This window comes from Notothenia rossii (assembly GCF_949606895.1).
Source record: "Notothenia rossii genome assembly, chromosome: 7".
Taxonomy (NCBI): Eukaryota; Metazoa; Chordata; class Actinopteri; order Perciformes; family Nototheniidae; genus Notothenia; species Notothenia rossii.
The window spans coordinates 15,193,057-15,214,317 of NC_136905.1; the positions used below are offsets into that span (position 1 = coordinate 15,193,057).

The 21,261-nt window shown below is 41.4% G+C and overlaps 1 protein-coding gene across 2 annotated transcripts in view; it reads right to left on the bottom strand.

Moving 5' to 3' along the window:
* Positions 1-21,261, bottom strand: part of rftn1b (raftlin, lipid raft linker 1b) — a 97,204-nt gene that overhangs the window by 43,897 nt on the left and 32,046 nt on the right. For both annotated transcript variants that reach the window (XM_079640477.1, XM_079640476.1), the window contains exon 3: positions 5,972-6,149. In XM_079640477.1, the coding sequence (XP_079496603.1) occupies positions 5,972-6,149 (178 nt within the window). The remainder of the gene's footprint in view (positions 1-5,971; positions 6,150-21,261) is intronic.

A 21,261-nucleotide genomic window follows, 5' to 3' on the forward strand; every position in this document is an offset into this window, starting at 1 on the left:
CCTCTGATTTTACTTTTTTTACAAACTGCAGCTTAAATCATAACGGCATCCCTTCTCGAGCACAGGACTATTATTTCACAGCAAAGATCTCGTTGAAACAAAAAATCGAATCAGGGTTACAAATTGTTTAAAAGGATTCTTGCTAAGAGAGCAGCAAAGTATGCATTAAGTAAAATATTTTAAGGTATTACTTTAATGCTGCCTCTTTTAGGAAAATAGGTTGAGAGGATTTGAATGGCCCTGTATACAATAAAAGCTTTTCTCATGCAACAGAAAGAAAGTCAATGCTGAATAAAACCATTTCCACATCGTAGTCTCTGAAAATGTGGAATCACTCCCATTGAGCACAGCTGAATAACCCACCTCCATCACCTGCACCCATCACCCGCCGCCCATCTATTGCTATGACGACACAGTCAGGGAGCAACTGAACCCATGTTTAGCACTGTGTCGCTGCGGAGCTTCAATAATGGAGCATACCTCTCAGAATGTCACATTTTCACACGTTTGTGAATAGTTGCACCAGAGCAAATCCTCTCTAATGGTTTTTAGGCCGTACCTCTTTATTTTCCTTTACCTCCATCTCCCTCTCACAGTCTCCACCCTTCTCCTCCCTCTCAACCCCTCTCCCTCTTTCAATCCCTCTTTCTCTGCCTGAGCACATGGTAGCTTCTTGCAATTACCCAATAATGATGAATATATCCCATCAGACATTGTCTGCTGAACTGTAACCCTATTTCATTGCAATCAAATTGAACACTGGGAAATTTGACAGTTGACATTTTAAATTTCCAAACGGTCCAATCCATCCTGTCTGCATTGCAGGGTTTTTTCTTCCTGTTTCCCGCGGCAGGTTGTAACAGGGATGTGGTTTCTGCTGGTGACAAATTGCCTTCACGTTTTCTAAAGTTATAACCCACTTAAGCAGACATTTACAGATGACACACCGCTGTATGTACGCAACCTCTGTGTACTTCCTGGCTGTGGATTATTGCAGTGTCACCTCTTCCATGTACGGAGTCTTGTTGGCTGAGCTTTTCACACTGAGGCTAATACTGCAGAGACAAGACTGTGATTATGTCCTCAGGCATACTCTGCATGCTTTTATAAAGAAGTCATATATACAGCTGCTGTTCACCACTCAGCTGCTCTACCTTGACTTTTGCTTTGTTTTTCAAAAGCTGTTCTCTTTGGAGCGACGGATGAATGGCTGCTTGCTGTCATGCTTTCAATCCCATTCACTGTATTCCCACCAACATCCTCCCTGTCTTCTTCTTCTTTTGATTGTCTGGGTCTGACAGTGAAGGGAACTGGAGAAGAGATGCTCTGCTTTTTTGGTTTTCTCTTCCTTCATTTTCCCCTGGTGGAGATTTGGATTCCCCTGGGCTGGTGCTGATGTGAGCAGCTGTCTCCACGGTGACAGACGCTGGAGATAAAGCCCAGGCCCTGCTTTCGGCCAGGGCCATCAAAGGATGGTAGACTACTCTGCCCTTTTCACTCAATATCCCTCTCTCCTTTTTTTTATCCCATTCAGTCTTTTTCTGTCTTTCTCTTTTTACTGCTTTTACACTCCAGCTGTGCATTTCCATTCTTCCTTTCTTTCCCTTCATGGTGTCTTTTTCTCCAGAGCCAAGCAGGCATGCCCTTTTTTAAAGAGAGATGCAGTCCATTCAGCTGTCACCTTTTCATACTGAATCGATATATCCGTTGTGCAGATTTGAAGCAGAGAAGTGCTGCTGGACTGAATGTCTGGGCATGCAGAAGTGGAAGCTGAGGTGTTTTGCACAACAGCATGGGAGGTGATTACTAATGGCCACAATCTGCAGGAAGGGAGGGCAGATAAGATGCCATGCATTTTAACTAAATGACCTTCTAAACGTGGCTGGTTGCCATGTTTTCAGCCCACAGTACATGACTTAAAGTGGCCTGTTTTTATGAGCATTTAAAAAAAAAAAAAATGGTGCAACGTAATAGGAGTTATGTCCGGCAGCAAGTCATGTTCATTTTCTGAACTGACATTGGTATCTTACTGGCTGTTCAAAGGCAGGGATTGGCATTAATGAACAACTGAGTTAATAACATCTGGTTCTTTGATAATAAGTCAACCACAGCTCCCGGGAGAGTGTTTCAGTAAAAGTTACCAGATAACTGACTTTAAAACACATTTGCATGCGCCACTAATGCTGAGCTGATAAAATATTTAGCAGTTTCCGACTCGGGGTACATTTTATCATTAACAATTGATCTAATTTTACTACCGAAGAGTTCTGATTTTCTTTGTGTTAGTGTTGGATTTTGGATACCATCTCCTTCCACCTACTTGGTTTTACCCATGATTAAAATCATTCCCTTAAGGCTTAAGCCCCTGTCACACTGTCCCGAAATTGACACCAGATGGACACACGAATACGGAATTGTGAATTTCGCACGAAGATGGCCCCGAACTTGGTCAACAGCCGAAGCAACAGCCGAAGCAAGTACGATGCCTACAGAAGGCCACACGATGGCACCCGAACCACACACGAAAATCTGGTCGTAGACTTTACTGATGATTTAGAATGTATCCAGACTCAACGTAAGAGCTTGTGCCTCTTCGGGGGGTGCTAACATTTTAACATACACTTTATTCTTTACTTTCTCCGTCTTTATATGTAGGTTAGAAGATATTACTGATCTCCATCATGTTGTTTCCATAGCAACAACAACTTCCTGTCAAAAGCGTAAACTCACCTTCAAAATAAAAGCATCTAAATAAAACAGGAAGTTAACCTAAATTACATTTAAGACATACAACTGCAACGAAAGTGACAAAAACAATGTAATATCCTTTTCAGTTTCACAGAACACAAATTAAGTTATTTACATAATATGTTTACATGATGTTGTTGTGAAATAAATGCAATCTTGATGTCATCTTACTATAATACGATGGCTAAACAACGGCATTGCGAGGGCTTCATGTAGTCGTGTTGCCTTCCTAAGACAATTGGGCATTTTTCTGTTTAGGAAGGAACTGACGGAAGTTTTTCTACCATTATCTCATAATGGAAATGTTACTGACGACCTCATAACATTTAGCTTTTTAGTGAAACATTTATTGTTTAAATAAACGCAATCCTGATAAACAAAGAGGACTCAGATAAGAGGACCTAGATGTGAGGAGTAGGACTGTAAAGCAATAGATTTTTAAAAATATTTCCTGTCCTTTCCGTCTGCGGCTGTCAGGTGATTGTCAGCAAGCAAGGCTTATCATAACCTCTTGCACCACCGCACAAAATAACAGTACAAATGATAAAAACTGAAGGTTTGCGAAACTTAAATGAAATTGTCATGTTAGCTGTGATGAATTATCTCACGCGGTGGATGATGTTTCATATACTGTATGACAGGAAAAATCAGTGAATGGTTTCATCAGAAGGGTGGAAAACAAGTCCTCTCCAACAAACACAAGGAGGGGTGAGGGGGGAGAGAGGCATGTTAAAAAGCTGGCACCAGCCTCAAAGCAGTTTTTCCTCAGGACAACCTTTCTGGAGCCTCTCACCGCACTTAAACATTGAAATTATCATCAGCATACATTTGCACAAACCAATTAATGGTTTGGCTTCAAATTTTTGTTTTTTTATTGTATTATTTTTACTTTTCTTTTGTCATCTTGATGGTTTACTGTAGATGATAGTTTACTTCTATCGTGAGTCCTTACATTTTCTGTGGCATCATAGCTACAAATTCCCTCTTATTTTATTTTAAATTAATCTTAAATGTATCTTTTCACTGTATTCCCATTAGTCATCCTCCTTCTCCTTTCTCAATATTATTCTTGATCCTCTATACACTATTGTTTCTGAAGACAGCAACCACTAAGGCCTTGCACAGTAAGTCTCTTTAGTTTTTATATATATATATATGTACATTTCCCCCATTTATTACATTGTACAGCTGGAGAGAGACAGAAAGAGACAAACCTTTGCGACAAGGACTTATCCTTTTAGAATCTGTGCTTTAGTTTTAGTCCCCGGTTTCGTTTCTCTTGACTGATCAGTATGCGGTTGCAGCAGAACTGTCAGGGCACAGCAGCTCTGATTATTACACTCCTTACTCTTGGTTGCATGTAATATCGAGTATTGGTTTTCTGCAGTTATTGTGTTGTCGCTGTGGGGGAAAGCGTGAGCTAAATGACTAACATTTCAATGTAGATTAGTACCAGCGGTGTTGTGTTTAAGCTCAGCAGTGAAGAAATTACTAAAATGGTTTGTCAGCTTCCAGAAATGTGTTTTGAGCTGTGAGGAACCTGTGGTGGATTCTGCTCAAGAACAGCAGAGAGTGAGAAGATTTGTCCTGAACAATAAAGCTACACACTATATGCACAAAGACCAATGTAAGCCCAAACAGAGTTAGTATGTGTAGTTCTTAAAACACTCAAACACAGCGGACACACACCCTCCGGACACACACCCTCAGACACATTCAGACACATCTATGCCCTGCAGTGTTTTGGTAAACAGGCCTGGGTGTTCTCTGGACTTCAGACCAGACACAGCAGCTCCTGGGACTCCTGTCTGCATGTCACTCCTGCCAGGGAAAATATTTCAAGAAATTCTCCTCCTAGCTTCAATCTTCTTGATTGTCATGTTTTTACTTCAACTGACGTGGGCGTGAATAAGATGTTCAGGTTTCATGACCCCTGGGACTTTTGGACCCATTTAGAACAAAGGATGGATTTTCCCAAAAGCTACAGCAGCTTTTCTGCTTACCTACAGAGATTGGTATTTATTTTTTTAAGGATTTTGGCCCGACAAAAGCAACTTCCATCGTCCATCACTCCTCCTACTGTACATGCCCTTCAACCGCCCTTGGAACTGCTCCCTGGCGTCAAGCCCTGGAAAAAACGTGTGCCCACCCCCATGTTTCCCCGGACAGAGGGTCTCGTAAACAGGGCTGGAGGGCAGATGTAGGGGCCGGCGCTGACTTTGAGCCACGTAGACGGTTTTGGCTGGAGCACTAAAATAACTGAAGATAGAGGATTGAGATTATTGCTGACTCAAGTCCAAATGCAGCGGCCCACAGGACATTCGCTGAGCCACAAACAGATGTTGTGATGCTCTGGTGTCGATACTGAAGCAACACAGAAAGGTTGTACAGCTGATAATAAATGCAACTACACTGTTTCTTTTAGGTGGTTGCCATCGTGGAAATCGTTCTGCTTGAATGTATCCCACAACGAAAAAGATTCTAAGACATACAACAGAAGGTATAACAATATAAACCCTTATGTCGTTTACCACCTACCAATTTTGTACCATTCATCAGATGAGAACAAAGCTAAATCTGATTCCCATCAAGATCGCTAATTACACCAATTAAGGTGCATTAGCGATCTTAACATTTTTTCTTAACTGACCATAATGACTGCATTATTTTGCGATAAAAGAGGAGTAGCTAAGAAGTCTGACGCCCCTGAAAGATGATTTCCTCAAGGCCAGCCCCCGTCTTTGTTTAGTAAAACACATCTCTTTTAGTCAGGGCCCTCTAACTTAAATTGTCTCAACCTTTCATCCTACTGATGATAGTGAGGCTTAATACTGTTAAAATACACCTTTATTTTAACTTGTGAACTTGTGGAAGAGTACATTTATCTTCTCCTTCTATAAAATACAAGACTATTTCTCTGTATATTCCTGTAAAGGACAACAATACGGTAATTAGCCGTAAGTACTTATACCTTTAGACTGCTTTATGTGGCTTCAATGTTCTTTGAGCTGGCAATGTAAGGGAAATGCTTTTCTTTTAATGCTATGCATTACTCATTATTTCAAACCTTTAACGGCTAAATTGTCTGCAGAAACTGTAAGTGGATTTTTGAGTTTCCATTAGCTAAGGCTGGGGGAACCTAATGTGTTGACCCTTTGACCCTTATTCCCATGTCAGATAATTACACATTTAATACTCAAAATTGCTCTCATGTGGCTCTTACCCGTCGTTGAGTCGGATCAGTATGGCCCTGTAGAGCTGGTGCTGTGGGCTGTTGGACTCCGGACCACAGGGGTGGATGAACGGGTGAACGGACGCAAGAACAAAGCCCTGCTGGTAAAGCTCCTGCAGCTGACCCGGCAGCTCGCGCACCGACGAGAGGCGCAGCGTGGACGTCCCACCTGAAGGAAACAAAGGGCAACGAATACGTTAGACAATACAATTTCAATGGAAACATCTTTGCTGCTAAGTGCTGAGTGCTGTGCTGTAAGTGCATTTGAAGAAAGTTGACATTTTGCCTTCTGATTATGGTGGAAATGCTCAATCTTATACATGCTAATACCAGTTTTTATTTGTGATAAGAAGCAGTACAAATCACTGGTAACTGGCAAAGTGAGTTTTAAAATGAATGTCATTTCTATTGTCAGTGTAATGTCCCTTTCCCTGTCAGCTTTTCTTCCCCTTTATCCTCACAACCTCCCTCTACCCCCTGCCTCAACATAGACCTTTCCAGACCTTGTCAAACCCCACCTGTCAACCAGATGCCCCCAGTCTTTCCAGCCATCAGCCAATCCTACTATATACGCATACCAGCCACTCTCCTGCCTTCTTGTATCGATGTAATTTTTTCACTATTGAAGGCTTTAATTCTGTCCTGCCCTGTATTCCTTCCCTGTTGCACCTGGCATGTGACATTTCCATTTTTTTTATTGAGAACGATTTAGCACCTTTAGTTGTTCCAGTCTTCATACAGCTATGCAATAAATATGAATGGCATTGAATAAATGCAGGTAAGTCTAAGATAAACCAATGAAAAGAAAAATGTTCCCCTGCATTTCTTAGTATCTGGACTATTTCTGCCACTCTATGCAATTATGTAAATTCTAGTCCTTTTTCAAAGCAGTTAGCCTCTTTTTGATTTCTTCCATTTAATTAATGTTGTATTTCTTTACTTTTGTAGAAAGGTTCTCTTACAGCTAGACATGTTCTCAAACTGCACTAAAACAGAAAACCAAAGAAGGAAAACGGCTTCACGAAAAATAAAAACAATACAAAGGCCACGTGAAGATTTGCAATTCAGATGCCAACTATGATTCATTCGCAATTTGTTTTGGGCAATTAGTACCACGTTTTCGCTCCATCCCCTCAATCTGGGAGTCAATAAGAGTGGCGCAAAATCCAATCAGAGCTGATTGCTTCAGCTCTGTATCACGGCGGCTCTTCTGACACTTGCTTTCATTCCCTATCAGCTCAACGTAACTGTCCAAGAACAGCAGACAGGGACATGACATTAATACAGTGCTATCAGTCAGTGGCCAGCTGTTTAAAAAAATAAAGTTTTGGACAGAGTGCTGCACAAAGCTCTTTCTCAGCGCAATTTTCTCCCTGCCACCTCCCTGCCCCTCCCTGAGGGATGACAACCTGCAGCAGACAGCCGCTGGTGACTGCCTTTCATGAAGCAAGCAGCTGTGTTACAAAAAGCCACACGCAGCTCCTGTCAGGCAACATCGGCCAATCAGGATGTATGGTAATGAGTTCGGGAGGGAAGAGTGGTTCAGGTTCAGGAGTAGGAGCAATTAGATTAGTAAATGGAGAGCTTGATAGCAGGAAGGAGAGGAGGATGGATAGGAAAGATGGTGGAAGGAACAACAGAGAGGTCCAAACAGAGAGAAAAAACGGAGAGATGGTGCCTGGCCCCGGATGCATGACGGCTGGATCCCAGCAGAGCGCTGTACGCGGCGACATTTACTACAGGCCAAACAGCTGGGGCACGTGGGAGAGCGCCAACACAAAGAGATGGATGCAAAACGAGAGACCAGGGAGAGGACAGCAGAGGAGGGAAGGAGGGAGGGAGGGAGGGCGGAGGTCTGGTTGTCTGAACGAGCTGTCACAAGACGTGGGAAATGCCGTTATGGCTAATTAGAGTCAATGAGACTATACAGAACTCAACGTTCAAATCCATGGGAAAAGTCAGGGTCCACAAGTTCAATTGGAGGTCAGAGAGAGGGAGGGAGGCCAGTGTGGGTGGAACATAGGCGAGACGTTGCCAGACACTTCTTTGTGTGTTTGGTCTCAGGTAAAGTCAGCGACACTAAATAATTTCTAATTATAGCAGTATGTGCATGACAAGGCTGGAATGCAATTCATGTTGTGTATTTGGACACAGAATACTCAATATTTAAAATCCAAAACCTTAGATTAAGTGTATATTATTATGTGAGTGATATCTGTTTTTGAGTTATTCTGCTTGTGACTCCAAAATCTGCAGTTCATGACTCTAACTTCCATCCTCTTTTTAGATATGGGACTGTCATTGTACTGTTAAAAAAAATAACATAATTATGAGCACTGTAAAATGGTTTTCATTCCATACACAGTGTATTTTTCCCACGATGCAAACACGAGGGCATCAGAGGCTAAATTGAGGTCAGTCGCACACAGTTAAACTCCTGACACCATGAGCACGCTCTCACACACTCTGAGTGCTGTTGCTTGTTTGACGTCAAAGTCGTGTTAAAGTGTGCAAAGCAGCTCTGCATAACATCTGTGGTATTTATTACCGTTGGCCACTGCACACAAAGCTAACAAGCTCTTGTGTAACTGTGATAGTAATGTGTTGATCTGATGTTCAAACATAATAGTGAGTGATTTATTGAAAGTGCTGCTAATGTATAATTCCACATGCTTTTCTTTTGTCTCCATTGTTTATTTTTCTGTCTTTACATTCATAGTCGCATCTCATACATTATTTATCTACGAAGCCATCAAATAAGTTGTATTGCACATGTACTTGGTATGATTGCGGATGTGACAAAATACATTATACATTTGAATTTGTTGTATTGGAAGCATAATCATATGCAGCATATCAGCCTCAAGACTGCTGGAATCCAAGAAAATATTGCATTTTCATCCAATTCAGTCCAGTCTGCTTTATCCAGATTGTTTCTGTGTTCAGACTGAGTACAACGTTTATATCAGAGGCATGATTAAAGTTAAAGCCAAAGCTTGTATGCATGTGGGATTAACATATGTAAATTGGCACAGAATCATACTGTAGTGTTGAAGATTTGAGCTGGAGCTACAAAATTGAATATGTGAATGTGAACCAACTAAATTAACAAATAGAAGTAAGAGGAAAAGGTCCTGTGTATATAAAATAGCTCAAACTGAACTAAGTGGAGTTCATAGTTTTAAAATCAGATACTGAGCTGTTACACAAATAGCACAGAAAGTACATATACCTTCAATACGTATATTGCATACTGCGTATATACAGTACTGACTTTTGCTTCAAATGTCCTTGAGATGTAAAAAAAAAAAGGAAACATTAGGTTTTATATTTAATCAGATTTCTGTCTTTTCAATATCCATAATTGATTACCACTATCATTCTTTCCGAATGAGATTGCTTTAAGCCATTTGCATTGAATCTGTCACTCCATTACACCTCAACAAGCCACATTTCCTCTGGTAGACGGATTCGACTAAAGCTCACATTGTTCAGCCATCCCTTGCAGGCTGTATAACACAATGATGTGCTGTGCTTTCAATGTGCTTCACCACATCATCAGGACTGAAATAGAGAGGAAGGGATTTCTGGAAAAAGCCTGCTTGGGCCAATCAGAAGGAAGCTCCTGTGATGTAGCTTGAGACCTGATTCAGTTCGGATCCCAACTCTTCCTCCCGGGCACAAATCCAGAGGTTCATTGTGAAACCACGAAAAAGAGAGGAAGAAGAGAAGGGAACAAATCATATGCTGTGCCCTCGGGGCGAGTGCTTTGGTTAAAAATACTCCTCCAAATGTCTCAATCACACTCTGTCCTACTGCGCCACAATGCTGGAGCTTTAGAAGTTAAAAAGCGTGGAGGAATTAACACAAAGAAATAGGCCGCCATCGCAAACGGTTGAAACATATTCCTCTACCCCCCCTCTGCTCCTCCTTCCTCACTTCCCCCTTCCTCCACCGCTGGCTGCCTTTAGAAATGGAATTAATCCCTCTGTGATCTGCGATTTGTTTTTTATTTCCTCCCCCCTTCATTTTGGTGCGACATGAACACCCTGTCCTTACCCCAGAGGGATCCTATTGCATGCACATGGTTCACAAGGCAGTAAATATTAAATGGAAAATGAAACCGTCTTTGCTTGGTCTCTGATCCCCTTAGTGGAAATGAGTAAATAAGGAATGGTTTCAATTAGGCAGTGGGAACACAGCCGCTGGCGACTTCTTAAGTTGGCTTTAATCGCTGTGTGAGCAGCTAATAATCTCATCCAGAGGCTTTTAAATACACAGGCTCTACATTTATTTATCAGACCACGTTTTATTTATCATTCTATCCCCAGAGAAAAATGTTGCCCAGTGCTTGGTTGTTCTAAATCTCATACTGTTGTTCGAATGTTAACCATGCCCTGAAATTCTGTTATCGACCGAGAATCTCTTTGTTTGCGTGGATGAGAGCAAATGAGCTGCCATATAACTGCTGTATGCATGTGTCAGGGTTGATGTTTTGTACTGCGAATATTTAAGCCTTTGAAGGAGTCAGTGGTCAATCAAACCTTACACGGCAAACTGGCAGCCAATTACTTCACTCTGTCTTTTTGTTTACCCTGGAACAGAATGTTAGCTCTCCCATATCTACAGAGAAGGTTCCTAAACTTGAAACAAAATGCTTCTTGACAAACAATGAGAAAGAAAGGTTGCTTCTGACTGGCTGACAACCAACGCATTGGTTTATGGAAAATTGTTCACAGCCGTCAAACAGACATTGCCATTAAACACAGAAGGGGAAACAAAAGTGTGGTATGAAATGATGTGGGAGTGACGGCTTAGTCTACAGGCTAATGGAAACATCAGTTGCTCTCTGTTCATGCTGAATGACAGGTCAGGGGTCAGAATAACTTTTAGTACAAGTATCAATACTTTCTTTTTAGTTTCAGAGCCCGGTCCTGTGACAGTTAGAACCATTCAAAGTAAACAACAAAACCTTCTTTAGATAACAAGATGATTGCTGTTGAGATGCAGCTCCTACAGAGCTTTTGTTTTGAAGAGTGATGTCTTTCTTAGTCCCCTTGACTCTCAAATAGTAATTGAGTAAAAATGTTCTGCCTCTTTCACTTTAAAAACATCCATTGTTTGCTTCTTTGTGAATGTATTTATCAGATCAACATTTAGATTAAGGTTTAATGGTCACTCTTGACTTTAAAAACAGAAAACAATCTCAACACAAGGTCCTTTTTACAGTTTTTGTGAAGCTTTTTATCAAATAACATGGTCTTCGTCAAAATGGGGATGTCTTCAAGGTCAAGAGGGAATCCAAGCTTTAAAGTCAACATTGGCTAGAAGTCCTCTGGGAGGAAAGATTAACATTTGAAGATTTACAATTTCATTAAGCAAACTCCAAACTTTTGATGAATATCATATGATTAGATCAAAAGCTCCAGATGGAGCTTGTGCAGTAAAATGTTTTCTTAACAACGGATGATCAGATTGAACCATTTCATTATCTAGCCGCAAAACTGTAAACATGTGGATAAGAATACAGTTGTGTAATAATACCCCAATAGAAAAGAAAATTCAAAATAATTAATTATTTTTAAAGTAAGGCAATTTACATAAATACACTTTGGGAAAACAGTAGTGTGTGTGTGTGTGTGTGTGTGTGTGTGTGTGTGTGTGTGTGTGTGTGTGTGTGTGTGTGTGTGTGTGTGTGTGTGTGTGTGTGTGTGTGTGTGTGTGTGTGTGTGTGTGTGTGTGTGTGTGTGTGTGTGTGTGTGTGTGTGTGTGTGTGTGTGTGTGTGTGTGTGTGTGTGTGTGTGTGTGTGTGTGTGTGTGTGTGTGTGTGGAGAAGGAGAGAAGGAGAGAAGGAGAGAGAGGGTGTGTGGGAACAAGCCTTCCCCGGATCTGCATTTGGTTCAGAGTGAAGATGTAAACATGAAAATTGAATATGCATGCATGAGGGAGTTCGTCTAAGGAGCAGAATAAATAATAACCACCCGTTCAGTTCCTCTAATGCTGACCTTCAACACATGGCCACACATATCTAACTGACTCAGCACTGGGAATTAAAAGCGTCCCCCTCACTTTATGTGTCTCATATCTGGGTAAAATCCAAAAGTTATTCAATAGACACAGAGAGCAAGTAATTAAGATAATTACCAATGAAGAATAATAATATTTGGAAAAGAAAGAAAATAGAAGATAAAGTAGAATAAGGAACACATACAGAAGAAGAGTCATTTTGACATTTTGAATGACTTTGCTAAAACATTTTTAGAACTAACAAGCAACTGACACAAACACAGATGACTTGCAGGACTGGGTTATGAGCGACACAAACGGTTTGAAAGGTTTGTGCATAGTAAAATATACATTTCATAGTTTTTCTTATTGTACTGTTGTTACCAACTACCTATCAATACCCCGAATTTGCCTTACTTACTGACCTGCATCTAAATGTATTTTGCATCTGGCTGCTGTGCTTCCTAAACCACCTCAGGAAGCCTCTTCCTCAGGGCCCGATCAGACAGAGTGCGCTTCAGCAGCTGGGGGCAGCCTAGACGTTCATTATTGTAGATGTGAGATTGAAGCATTTTTCTTGATTTACATTGCAAAGTGGTTCGGTTGCCCACATTGCAGGAGGGCCCTGAACGTCTCAAGTTGAAATAACTTGACGGCAAAAGTCACGGAAACTTCACCTCAGGCTAGGATGCAATTCAAAACCCCAATTGTCCATACTTTAATAGGTAGCTATGCGTAAAGAAAATGCGGACCCAATAGGACCGTAAAGCTGCAAGTTTGTACCAAGGACATTTTTCTCCTGTCTTAAAAGAGATCAGTATACCGTTAAGCTGGTCATTTGAGCCCAAACTGATCAAGGGTAGAATTTGTATTGTATAAGGAGCACAGTAGGACGCCATGTGAGTCAACATTCTTAGAATAATTCCCACTCCCCATGAATAATAAAATAAAAAATATCCCTCAACTTTGAATTGAAAATCTTGCCTCTGACACTGGCTCACTTCCCCTTTTAAACCCATCTGCCATGTAAGCACCTCTGAGCTGCAGTCTGCCGCATTTCCATCACTCAACACATTTAAAAATAAATGAGTAAATATGAAATTAATAAGCTGAAAGATTGGAGAGCCGAGCCTCTGCACACACACGCGCCATGCACCGCCTCTGGGAGAAATGCTTCGACCACATTTGCATCGAGGAGAAAATAGCCCCGGCATACATTACCCACCCACTGCAACGTGATTTCTGATCCTGCTGCTTCTATCCACCACATCTCTCTGCCTCTGATATCGCCTCACCTTAGTGTAAATAAAGAATAGTTTGTTGTTGCTAATACTAATGGCTCAATTAACAGTTGACTTGTTCTGGTACACAGCATCGTACAGGACAGAATGTTTTTATTTCCCTTCACAAGGAAATAAGCTGCTGCTGTGAAACTGGAGAAAGAAGGAATTTATCTTTGGTATGGCAGAAGAAAACTTTGAGTACCTGACAACACCACACAATGAAAAAAGTAGATTTGGTTAAATCCTTAACTGTACTTAAGTATAATTTTAAAATACAGCAATGTTTCACTTATAAGTATTGATCAACATTTATTTTTAAACAATTCCCCAGTTCCCCTTAGTTCTATACAGCGTTTCTGCGTCTTTTAGCTCATTGTATCCGTTTTCTGGCCAACAACTTTACTACGACCCAACTTTACTGCGAGACCTTAATGTCAAATTATTGCTTCTGCAACAGCTTCTAGTGGTAGACCAAAAATCTGATTTCCCTTCCTTTGGGAAAGACATAAAAAGTGTACAGAGTTATTGCTCCAGGCAGCATCACCAGTCACTCAGCTCAGGGGGCAGACTAAACCATGTTGTGCTTTCTGTAAGGGGTGAGACGGACCTTAGAGACCCTCCCCTATTCTTTGTCAAAAAGATGTATTCAAATTGTCTTCAAAGTCAATTTATTTTGGTGATTTCATTTAGTTGTGACACTGCAGGGTAGTTAGTCCTCCTTTCGCTTTAACTATGACGCCCCTGGTTATAGCAACACATTAAAGCATTAGACCCACTTTAAGGCCCACAAATAGTCAAAACTGCCAATTGGTGATGGCTTTATTTAATCCTGGGATTAATATCCTTCTAATGGTTTTGTTTCCTAAAGTAATCCCTCTGCAATGCCACAAAGTATATGCCAGAGATGAATTTCTGTTAAACCCCATCTGGAATAAAAACCAAATACAAGCCTGTGCACCTTCCTAAGGTCTTGAAAGCAATGCAACATGAATATGCTGTAATTGGCCTTTTGGAATTGAAAGCACCACCCCACTATTCTCTCTGTGAAGTAGTCATATCATTATTCAGTGTCCAATTAAAATGGCCTTAGTCTCCTCAGGAGCTCTCTACTCCTGTGAGGACCACCTGCAGGACCCTCGCTCGGTCTCAGCAGCCTGCCTTGAATCATTAGCCTTCATGCAGGCTCAAAATGGAAATGCCAGTAACTCCAGTGTCGTGTCCCCCCCCCCCCCCCCCCCCGCACCTCCTTTATTTTTGCCCCTCTTTTCCCTCAGCTCTCTCACCCCTTTGCCACAGGAGGGGGACGTTTCTCTGCTCGGCTCCTCAGCCCATTTTCTGCCTCTGCTCTCAGCGGGGAATCTGCCCTCCTCTTTTCAACTCGTCTTCTCCTTCTCTCTGTCTCACTTTTACCACCAGAGCTCTCTGCTACCCCCAGCCCCCCTCCATTTATTCGAGCAATATCTTTTAAGGGTCTCTTTTGCTCTTAACCTCTTTTTCTGCCTCTACATGTGAGAGTCTATTTTCTGTATTTTTCTCTTGTCCTCTGTCAAGACAGTGGAGCAAGCCAGGACAAGGTGTGATAGTCAAAAGACAAAAAACCAGTGAGCCAAGATATCAGTTGGTCAACAAAATTATATACAGTAATGGTTAAAGAGATCAGTGGTTATTGAGTTACTTTTGTTTAACTATACTGTAGTTGTTTGTCTTCTGCCAAGAGTTAAAGTGCATTTAACCAACAAAAACTAAATCCCAAATAGTTCACAGTTTAAAAAGACTATATGTTTACAGCCATGCTTTATAGGGATAGTAATGCTTTGAATATAACGCTAACATGCTCACAACGATAATGCTCAGATGATGCTGTTTAGCAAGTTTACTTTTTAGGTTGATAACGTTAGGATGCTAACATTTGCCATTCGGTGTGAAACACAAAGCTGAGGCTGATGGGAATGAAGAATTTAATATTTGACACTTATTTGGATTCAGATACATCCTAATGTTATGGCATTTATTCTAAGTTAGTTGCAAGGCTAAAATCCACTGGGTAGTAGAGTCAGTATCAAAACATTTTCATTATTTATTATATATGTTGTTATCCTGTATGTCATTTTTACTGTATATAATGATAGCTTTATTTCATAATGTTAAGGAAAACTTGACCAGTTAGGAATGAGCACTTGGTGATCCAGTGAAATCAGATATTAGGCTAACATGTAACAATATAAGGGTGAGATTATACTAGCAGCTATACTGAACACTTTTAAAATAGTTGCACCAACAAGTAAAACGTTTCAATGAGTTTAATTTAATTTAAACACTTAAATAACCACAAACATCTGTCACTTAGCATCTTTTTGCAACCTTTGTTGTTTAGGTTACAAAAGGGAGTGAACTCTACATTATTGCAACCAGAAACAGAGTTTACTGTCCATTATTTCCCAGCAGGGTGTGAACAGTATCGACCCCTTCGTCTTTTCAAGTCTCTGTGAGGAGCAGTCTGAGCACTTACTGTGTGGACTAATCTATGTCTCTCTGCCTATATCTTTGTTTCTCTCTCCCTCCCCTGCCTCCATCTCTCTGAGGTGCAGGACGGCGTCATTAGCAGTCGGGGCTCAGAGTGCAGCTCGGTGGAGCCCCAGGGCCGAAGCTTTGTGCCTTAATTACCCACCTAATGAGTCACTGGGAAGTCACTGGGCCTGCTGGTGCCTCCCTCCTTTTCTCTCACACAAACACACACACACACACACACACACACACACACACACACACACACACACACACACACACACACACACACACACACACACACACACACACACACACACACACACACACACACACACACACACACACACACACACTGTATTCACTTCGTTCCCTCTGACTTATATGTTAATTACTCATTCACTCCTTGGTGCGCACACACTTGGACTTGCCACATCCACCTAATAACCGTAGTTGTACTTACTCACTCTCTCACCCAGTTTCTTGTTTGGTTCCTCAGTCTACATTCACACTAAGCTGGCTAAATCTGACAAAGCTGTTTACGTGTGAAATGGATGGACCCACAGGGTTTTTAGAAATATTTCTGTCCACACTGAAACGCTTTAACAATTACTGTAGCAAAACTGTTTTCCTCTTTCATTTGTCAAAAAAAGAAACTGCATCACAGTAACCATTATGGTCAAGAGAGGGACAGACGGCACAGTACTCTTCTGATTTTCTGCTGGATAAACCTCTGCTGTCTAATAAAAAACAGCTGACTAACCAGGCACACTGTTTAATATCAACACCTGTATCAAGTGACAGAATATACTGACATTTATGCTAACATGTGCTTTGGGTTGCAATTACACATGTTGAATGCATGTGATATATGAGACATTAAGCAGTCTATGAAAAGATATATTGATAGAAATAGAAATGTATCTGTTCCTCTGGACATACTTGAGACTGAAAAACCCAATGTCCTGTGTCAACAAGCCGTTAGATTAGATATGACTAAACTCACTCACACTGGCCATGTTCAAACAGTATGCAGAGTTGTCCTGCAAAAGAGTTGAAATGTATTATTTAACTAAGTATTTATTCTGTTTAATTTGCTATCATTGCAACAGATGATAAGTCTTCTCTTAAAAGGGCACCTATCATGCAAAATGCACCTTTGTACGTCTTTTATACGTGAATATGTGTCCCCGGTGTTCCAGGGAACTCACCAAGTGTCAGAAAACACAACCGTCTGTATTTTCCCCCTTAGCCAAAAAAAAAAGGGGCTGCCACGGATCTGAAAAAAACGGATCCAGATTTCAACACTTTTCTACGTCACAAAGAGGTGCTCCGCTTATTGGTCAACTCTCCACCTATCAGGGAATGAGCCACGGTCACGTGCATTTCCAAAAGTCTCATTCGCATATACTGTAGGACGGATTTCCGTCCATTTGGCTATTCAAATGTTAACGAAACGGACAGACTTCCGTGCACATCAGCGGCTGTCGGATTAAAACAGTTTAATGCACTTTTCACACTCACGTACCCAGGATTTCTGCTCCTTTCCTGGGTTACAAAGTGAGGTGACGCAGCCTGTCCTCTGGGTGCGCTCTGTGGGGGGGGAATCGCAGCCTGCTCTTCTGCCTGCCTGCCTCAGAAATCGGGAGCATTTCAAAATGCAAAATAACATGCTTATTGTAGTTGTCAACTAACCATTCAGAAACGTCCTGCTGTAACCGAGATGTTTGCACCTCCACCAAAACCTCCGCTGCTTCAGGGTCAGTTTCTGGATCAAATTGATAATATGCTTGAACACATGCATTGCTCTGAGATGAGATGTTTATTCCACACTCGTAATCACAGCAAACATGGTAACGTGACTCTCGCCGGCTCATGCCCCCTTCTTCTGCAGGAGGGCGTGGTCAGCTGCTGCTCAGAATTTTCAAAGACAGGCTTGGAATAGAGCGAAAATGAGCGAAACGAGGCATGGCTAAAAAATGATCTGTTTGGTATTTTGAAAAATAAAATGTATAAATATACCTTATATAGGTATGGTCATACACTATATCATTTAAATATAGCATGATAGGTCTCCTTTAAATCCATAAACCCCCGTGCAGTGCTTTGTGGACCAGTAAGCTTTCAAGTTCATACTTGTATTACCCCAAAAACCATTACTGGATTATATTGCACTGTCTTGAACCACCCAGGCAGCACAGGGCCACTTTTGAACACAATCATACATGTGTATAGATTCACTTTGTTTTTACCTTCTCTGTATTGCTGTATCTGGCTTATCACTCACTTGCCTCACAAGTAGAGAAGCATTTGGATGCATAATATCCACAGAACAAATAATGTACATTTGATTTGAGTACAGTTATTCAAGTGAAATGATATTATAGAGCAAGATTTCATGTACACACTCGCTCTGTGCCTTCACACCTCCTGCGCTCTCCCACCTCGATTTCTCACGGTAACACTGAGACCGATGGGATCACACCTGCATGTAGAGCAGAACAGTCTGCTCCTGTACATTTCCCAGATGCTGTGAGCGGACATGATGACACTCGCTGCGCTAATAATGTTGTACTGAAGTGCTGCCAGGGTTTGAATCCCAGTGCTTTTAATAAACAGATTCAACCCTGAGCGTTACACTAAACAACAAACATACAAATAATCGTTTTTCAGCGTAGGCACAGTATTGATTTTCATGAGTCTGACATTCAAGAAAAGGACACCTGATTTAAAACAAATCATTGACAGAATGAAAATTGAGCTGTGGATAGATATATATGACCTTTTAATATACTCTGAAGTGTTTCTCTTAAAATCATTATTATTTCATTTGAGAGAGAAGGCCTAATTTCTACCATACGTTTCTCAGATGTTCTGGTGTAAATGTGACATAAACTACTTGACAAATGTGACAAGACTGCAACAAAGTTAGCTAAATCCCTACTTTTGCAGTGTTTGACACTTTACACTCTCACATTGCCAGCTTACCATTAGGGTAATGGGTACAAAAGGATTGGTTTGGAGTGGAAAAAACAGCAGGGAACTGGAAAATTGGTGTAGCATCTGGCCCGAGGCAATTTCAAAAAAAAAATTCAAAAAGCAAACTCGTGACCGGAGGAGCGTAGAAAATCTGGACGCGAGAAGCGAATGAGACACGCTTCTTTGCTCCTTCAACAACTACTGTTAAGATGCCCTTGAGCAAGGTGCTTAACGGCCGACTGCTCAGATGGAGCTGCTGACTGGCACCAGACTGCTGTTGCATTGGGCATCTACCAGGTCTTAATGTCCGTAACTGAGCCAGTGTGAAGGGCGTTGCTGAATAAAAGCACCAAGCAGAGTGTTTTTTCCGGGTAAATAAAGATACAAACAAATAGCCTGGATGTCCGGCGAAATGCTAATCCAATTTAGTTATTTTTGTCTAGACAGAGCATTTAAGGCTGCCTGGGCAAATTTCTAAATTCATATGCATCTCTCAATCTGTGTCCAGAGCCCCGGCGGAAGCTTTTAGTGGAGATGTGAAGGAAAGTAAACCAAATTTATCTTTTGCTCCCCTCACTAAATGGCTGGGATGCTGCATTTTGAAGGCACATGACTAAATGAAAAGGGGCCAGATGGCTTGATAGGAGAAAACTACCTGTAATTTGTTCAGCCAGTAAACAGGTTTATACATATAAAAAAAGGAAAAGGTCCATATCTTTATTCATGTTTTTCCTTCGCTCTCTCCCTTTCTCTCAGGAATTAAAGTGTGCCTCCGTCTCCAGTCTTCAGGCTGACAGGAGGCCCCCAGAGTGCGTTTTGTCCGCTCGACGCCACCTCCTCCGCTGACAGCCCTCAGTTGCCTGGAGACGCCGCATGAGAGACAAGCTGTGGTAAATGAGCAGGTTGTTGATCAAAGCCCACGATGGCTTCAATGCTGCGTTCCAACAGCACTCTCTCAGTCGCCGCAAACCACTCTAACTTCCTGTTCTCTGCTAACAACAAGTTGCAGGCTTTTCCCCTACAGTACACCCTGACATTAGCCCCTAGTTTGAAATCACTTCTGAAGCGTTTATTGCCGAGACCTGTCGGCTTGATTGGGGTGGGGGGGGGTTCTCCCATTAGCATTGCAAAAGAGCACACATTTGAATTTTCAAACACAGGGTTGTGCGATGATTAAGTTCTGATAGGCTTCGGATGTTTTGGTGGCACCGTAGGTCTGCTATAAGATGCTTTGTGCCGTGATTGTCGTGCATAATTAACTCTACTCTGAAAACAGCAACCAGAGCAAACAACCAGTGTTATTATTGTTGTTACTTTTTTGGCAAAAAAACTAAATTAGAGTGCTTTATAAAATGTAACTGTAAAATGCTACACCTGATTATTGAAAATGGTGGCGGTGATGGCAGGTGTGCCTGATGGCAAGATGTAATTTTAGGTCTTTAACTAAAGTGGCAAACCAAAATGTAAATCTCATCCATTACAAATAGAAATAAAGATGCTTTTAGACAGAGGCACTTTCATTACTATTAACCTGTGCTTTACATCACATGCTGTTGCTCTTCTACTTTAAAGTCATCACATAGCTAGATAGATACACTTGTAGCTTTAGATGAAATGGTGAGCAATATGACAGCATCTTCCGCTAAGCAACATCATAAACAGTTTTGTAACATTCCATACATCTAACTCAAATATCACTAGCATTAACTCCTGCATTGTTGTTCATGGCACCAGACATTACTGGCTCATTCCAATTGTTAATCCATTATCAACCTACAAACAATGATCTGTTAACATTGTCTAATAACGTTGTCTCTCATCTTGACAATGATGTGTACCTTAGCAGCACTGGTGCCATTTTGATGGTTAACACTGGAAACAATGTCTGTCCGTCTGAAAGTATATGGAAGACGTAGCCTAGAAATCTGTGTCTCCACGGGGCGAGCATGGGTAGTAACTACAGCTGACAGATTGATGTGGTGGATTAGATGTATAATGCAGCATAAAAGTCCATTACACATACCTCAGATCTGTTTCTAAGTCTAAAAATGTAGTACATTAACTGTATGGTAACTGTCATCATCACTGTGGGTTGGTGTACAGTAATCATGTGCATATTAAGGTTTGGATGTGTGCTTAAAGTCAACACTGGGAAAAAACTAAAAAAAGGCAAACCTAGACAAACACACTTGCTTTAAAACACTCAACCCAAAGCCCTTGACATTCCTCCAGTTTGCCTTTTCAAAAGCCTTCAGTGAGAGCTGTGCTTGCCTCTTCAATTACTACAGGAACCCTGACGGGAGAAGGACCCGGGTGTCACTTCTGATACCCTGCTAGCAGGACGCTTGTCCAAACTATCTAAGAAGTTCACTGACAGTGTCGAGTGAAGGCGAGCGTGGTTGTGATCGAGAGTGTCAAAGGTAGCTTTGGGACATCACCATGTACTGCTGGATGTGTTGTGATCTAGATTCTATGAAACATTTGGTGACGTGTTCATGTAGCAGCTCA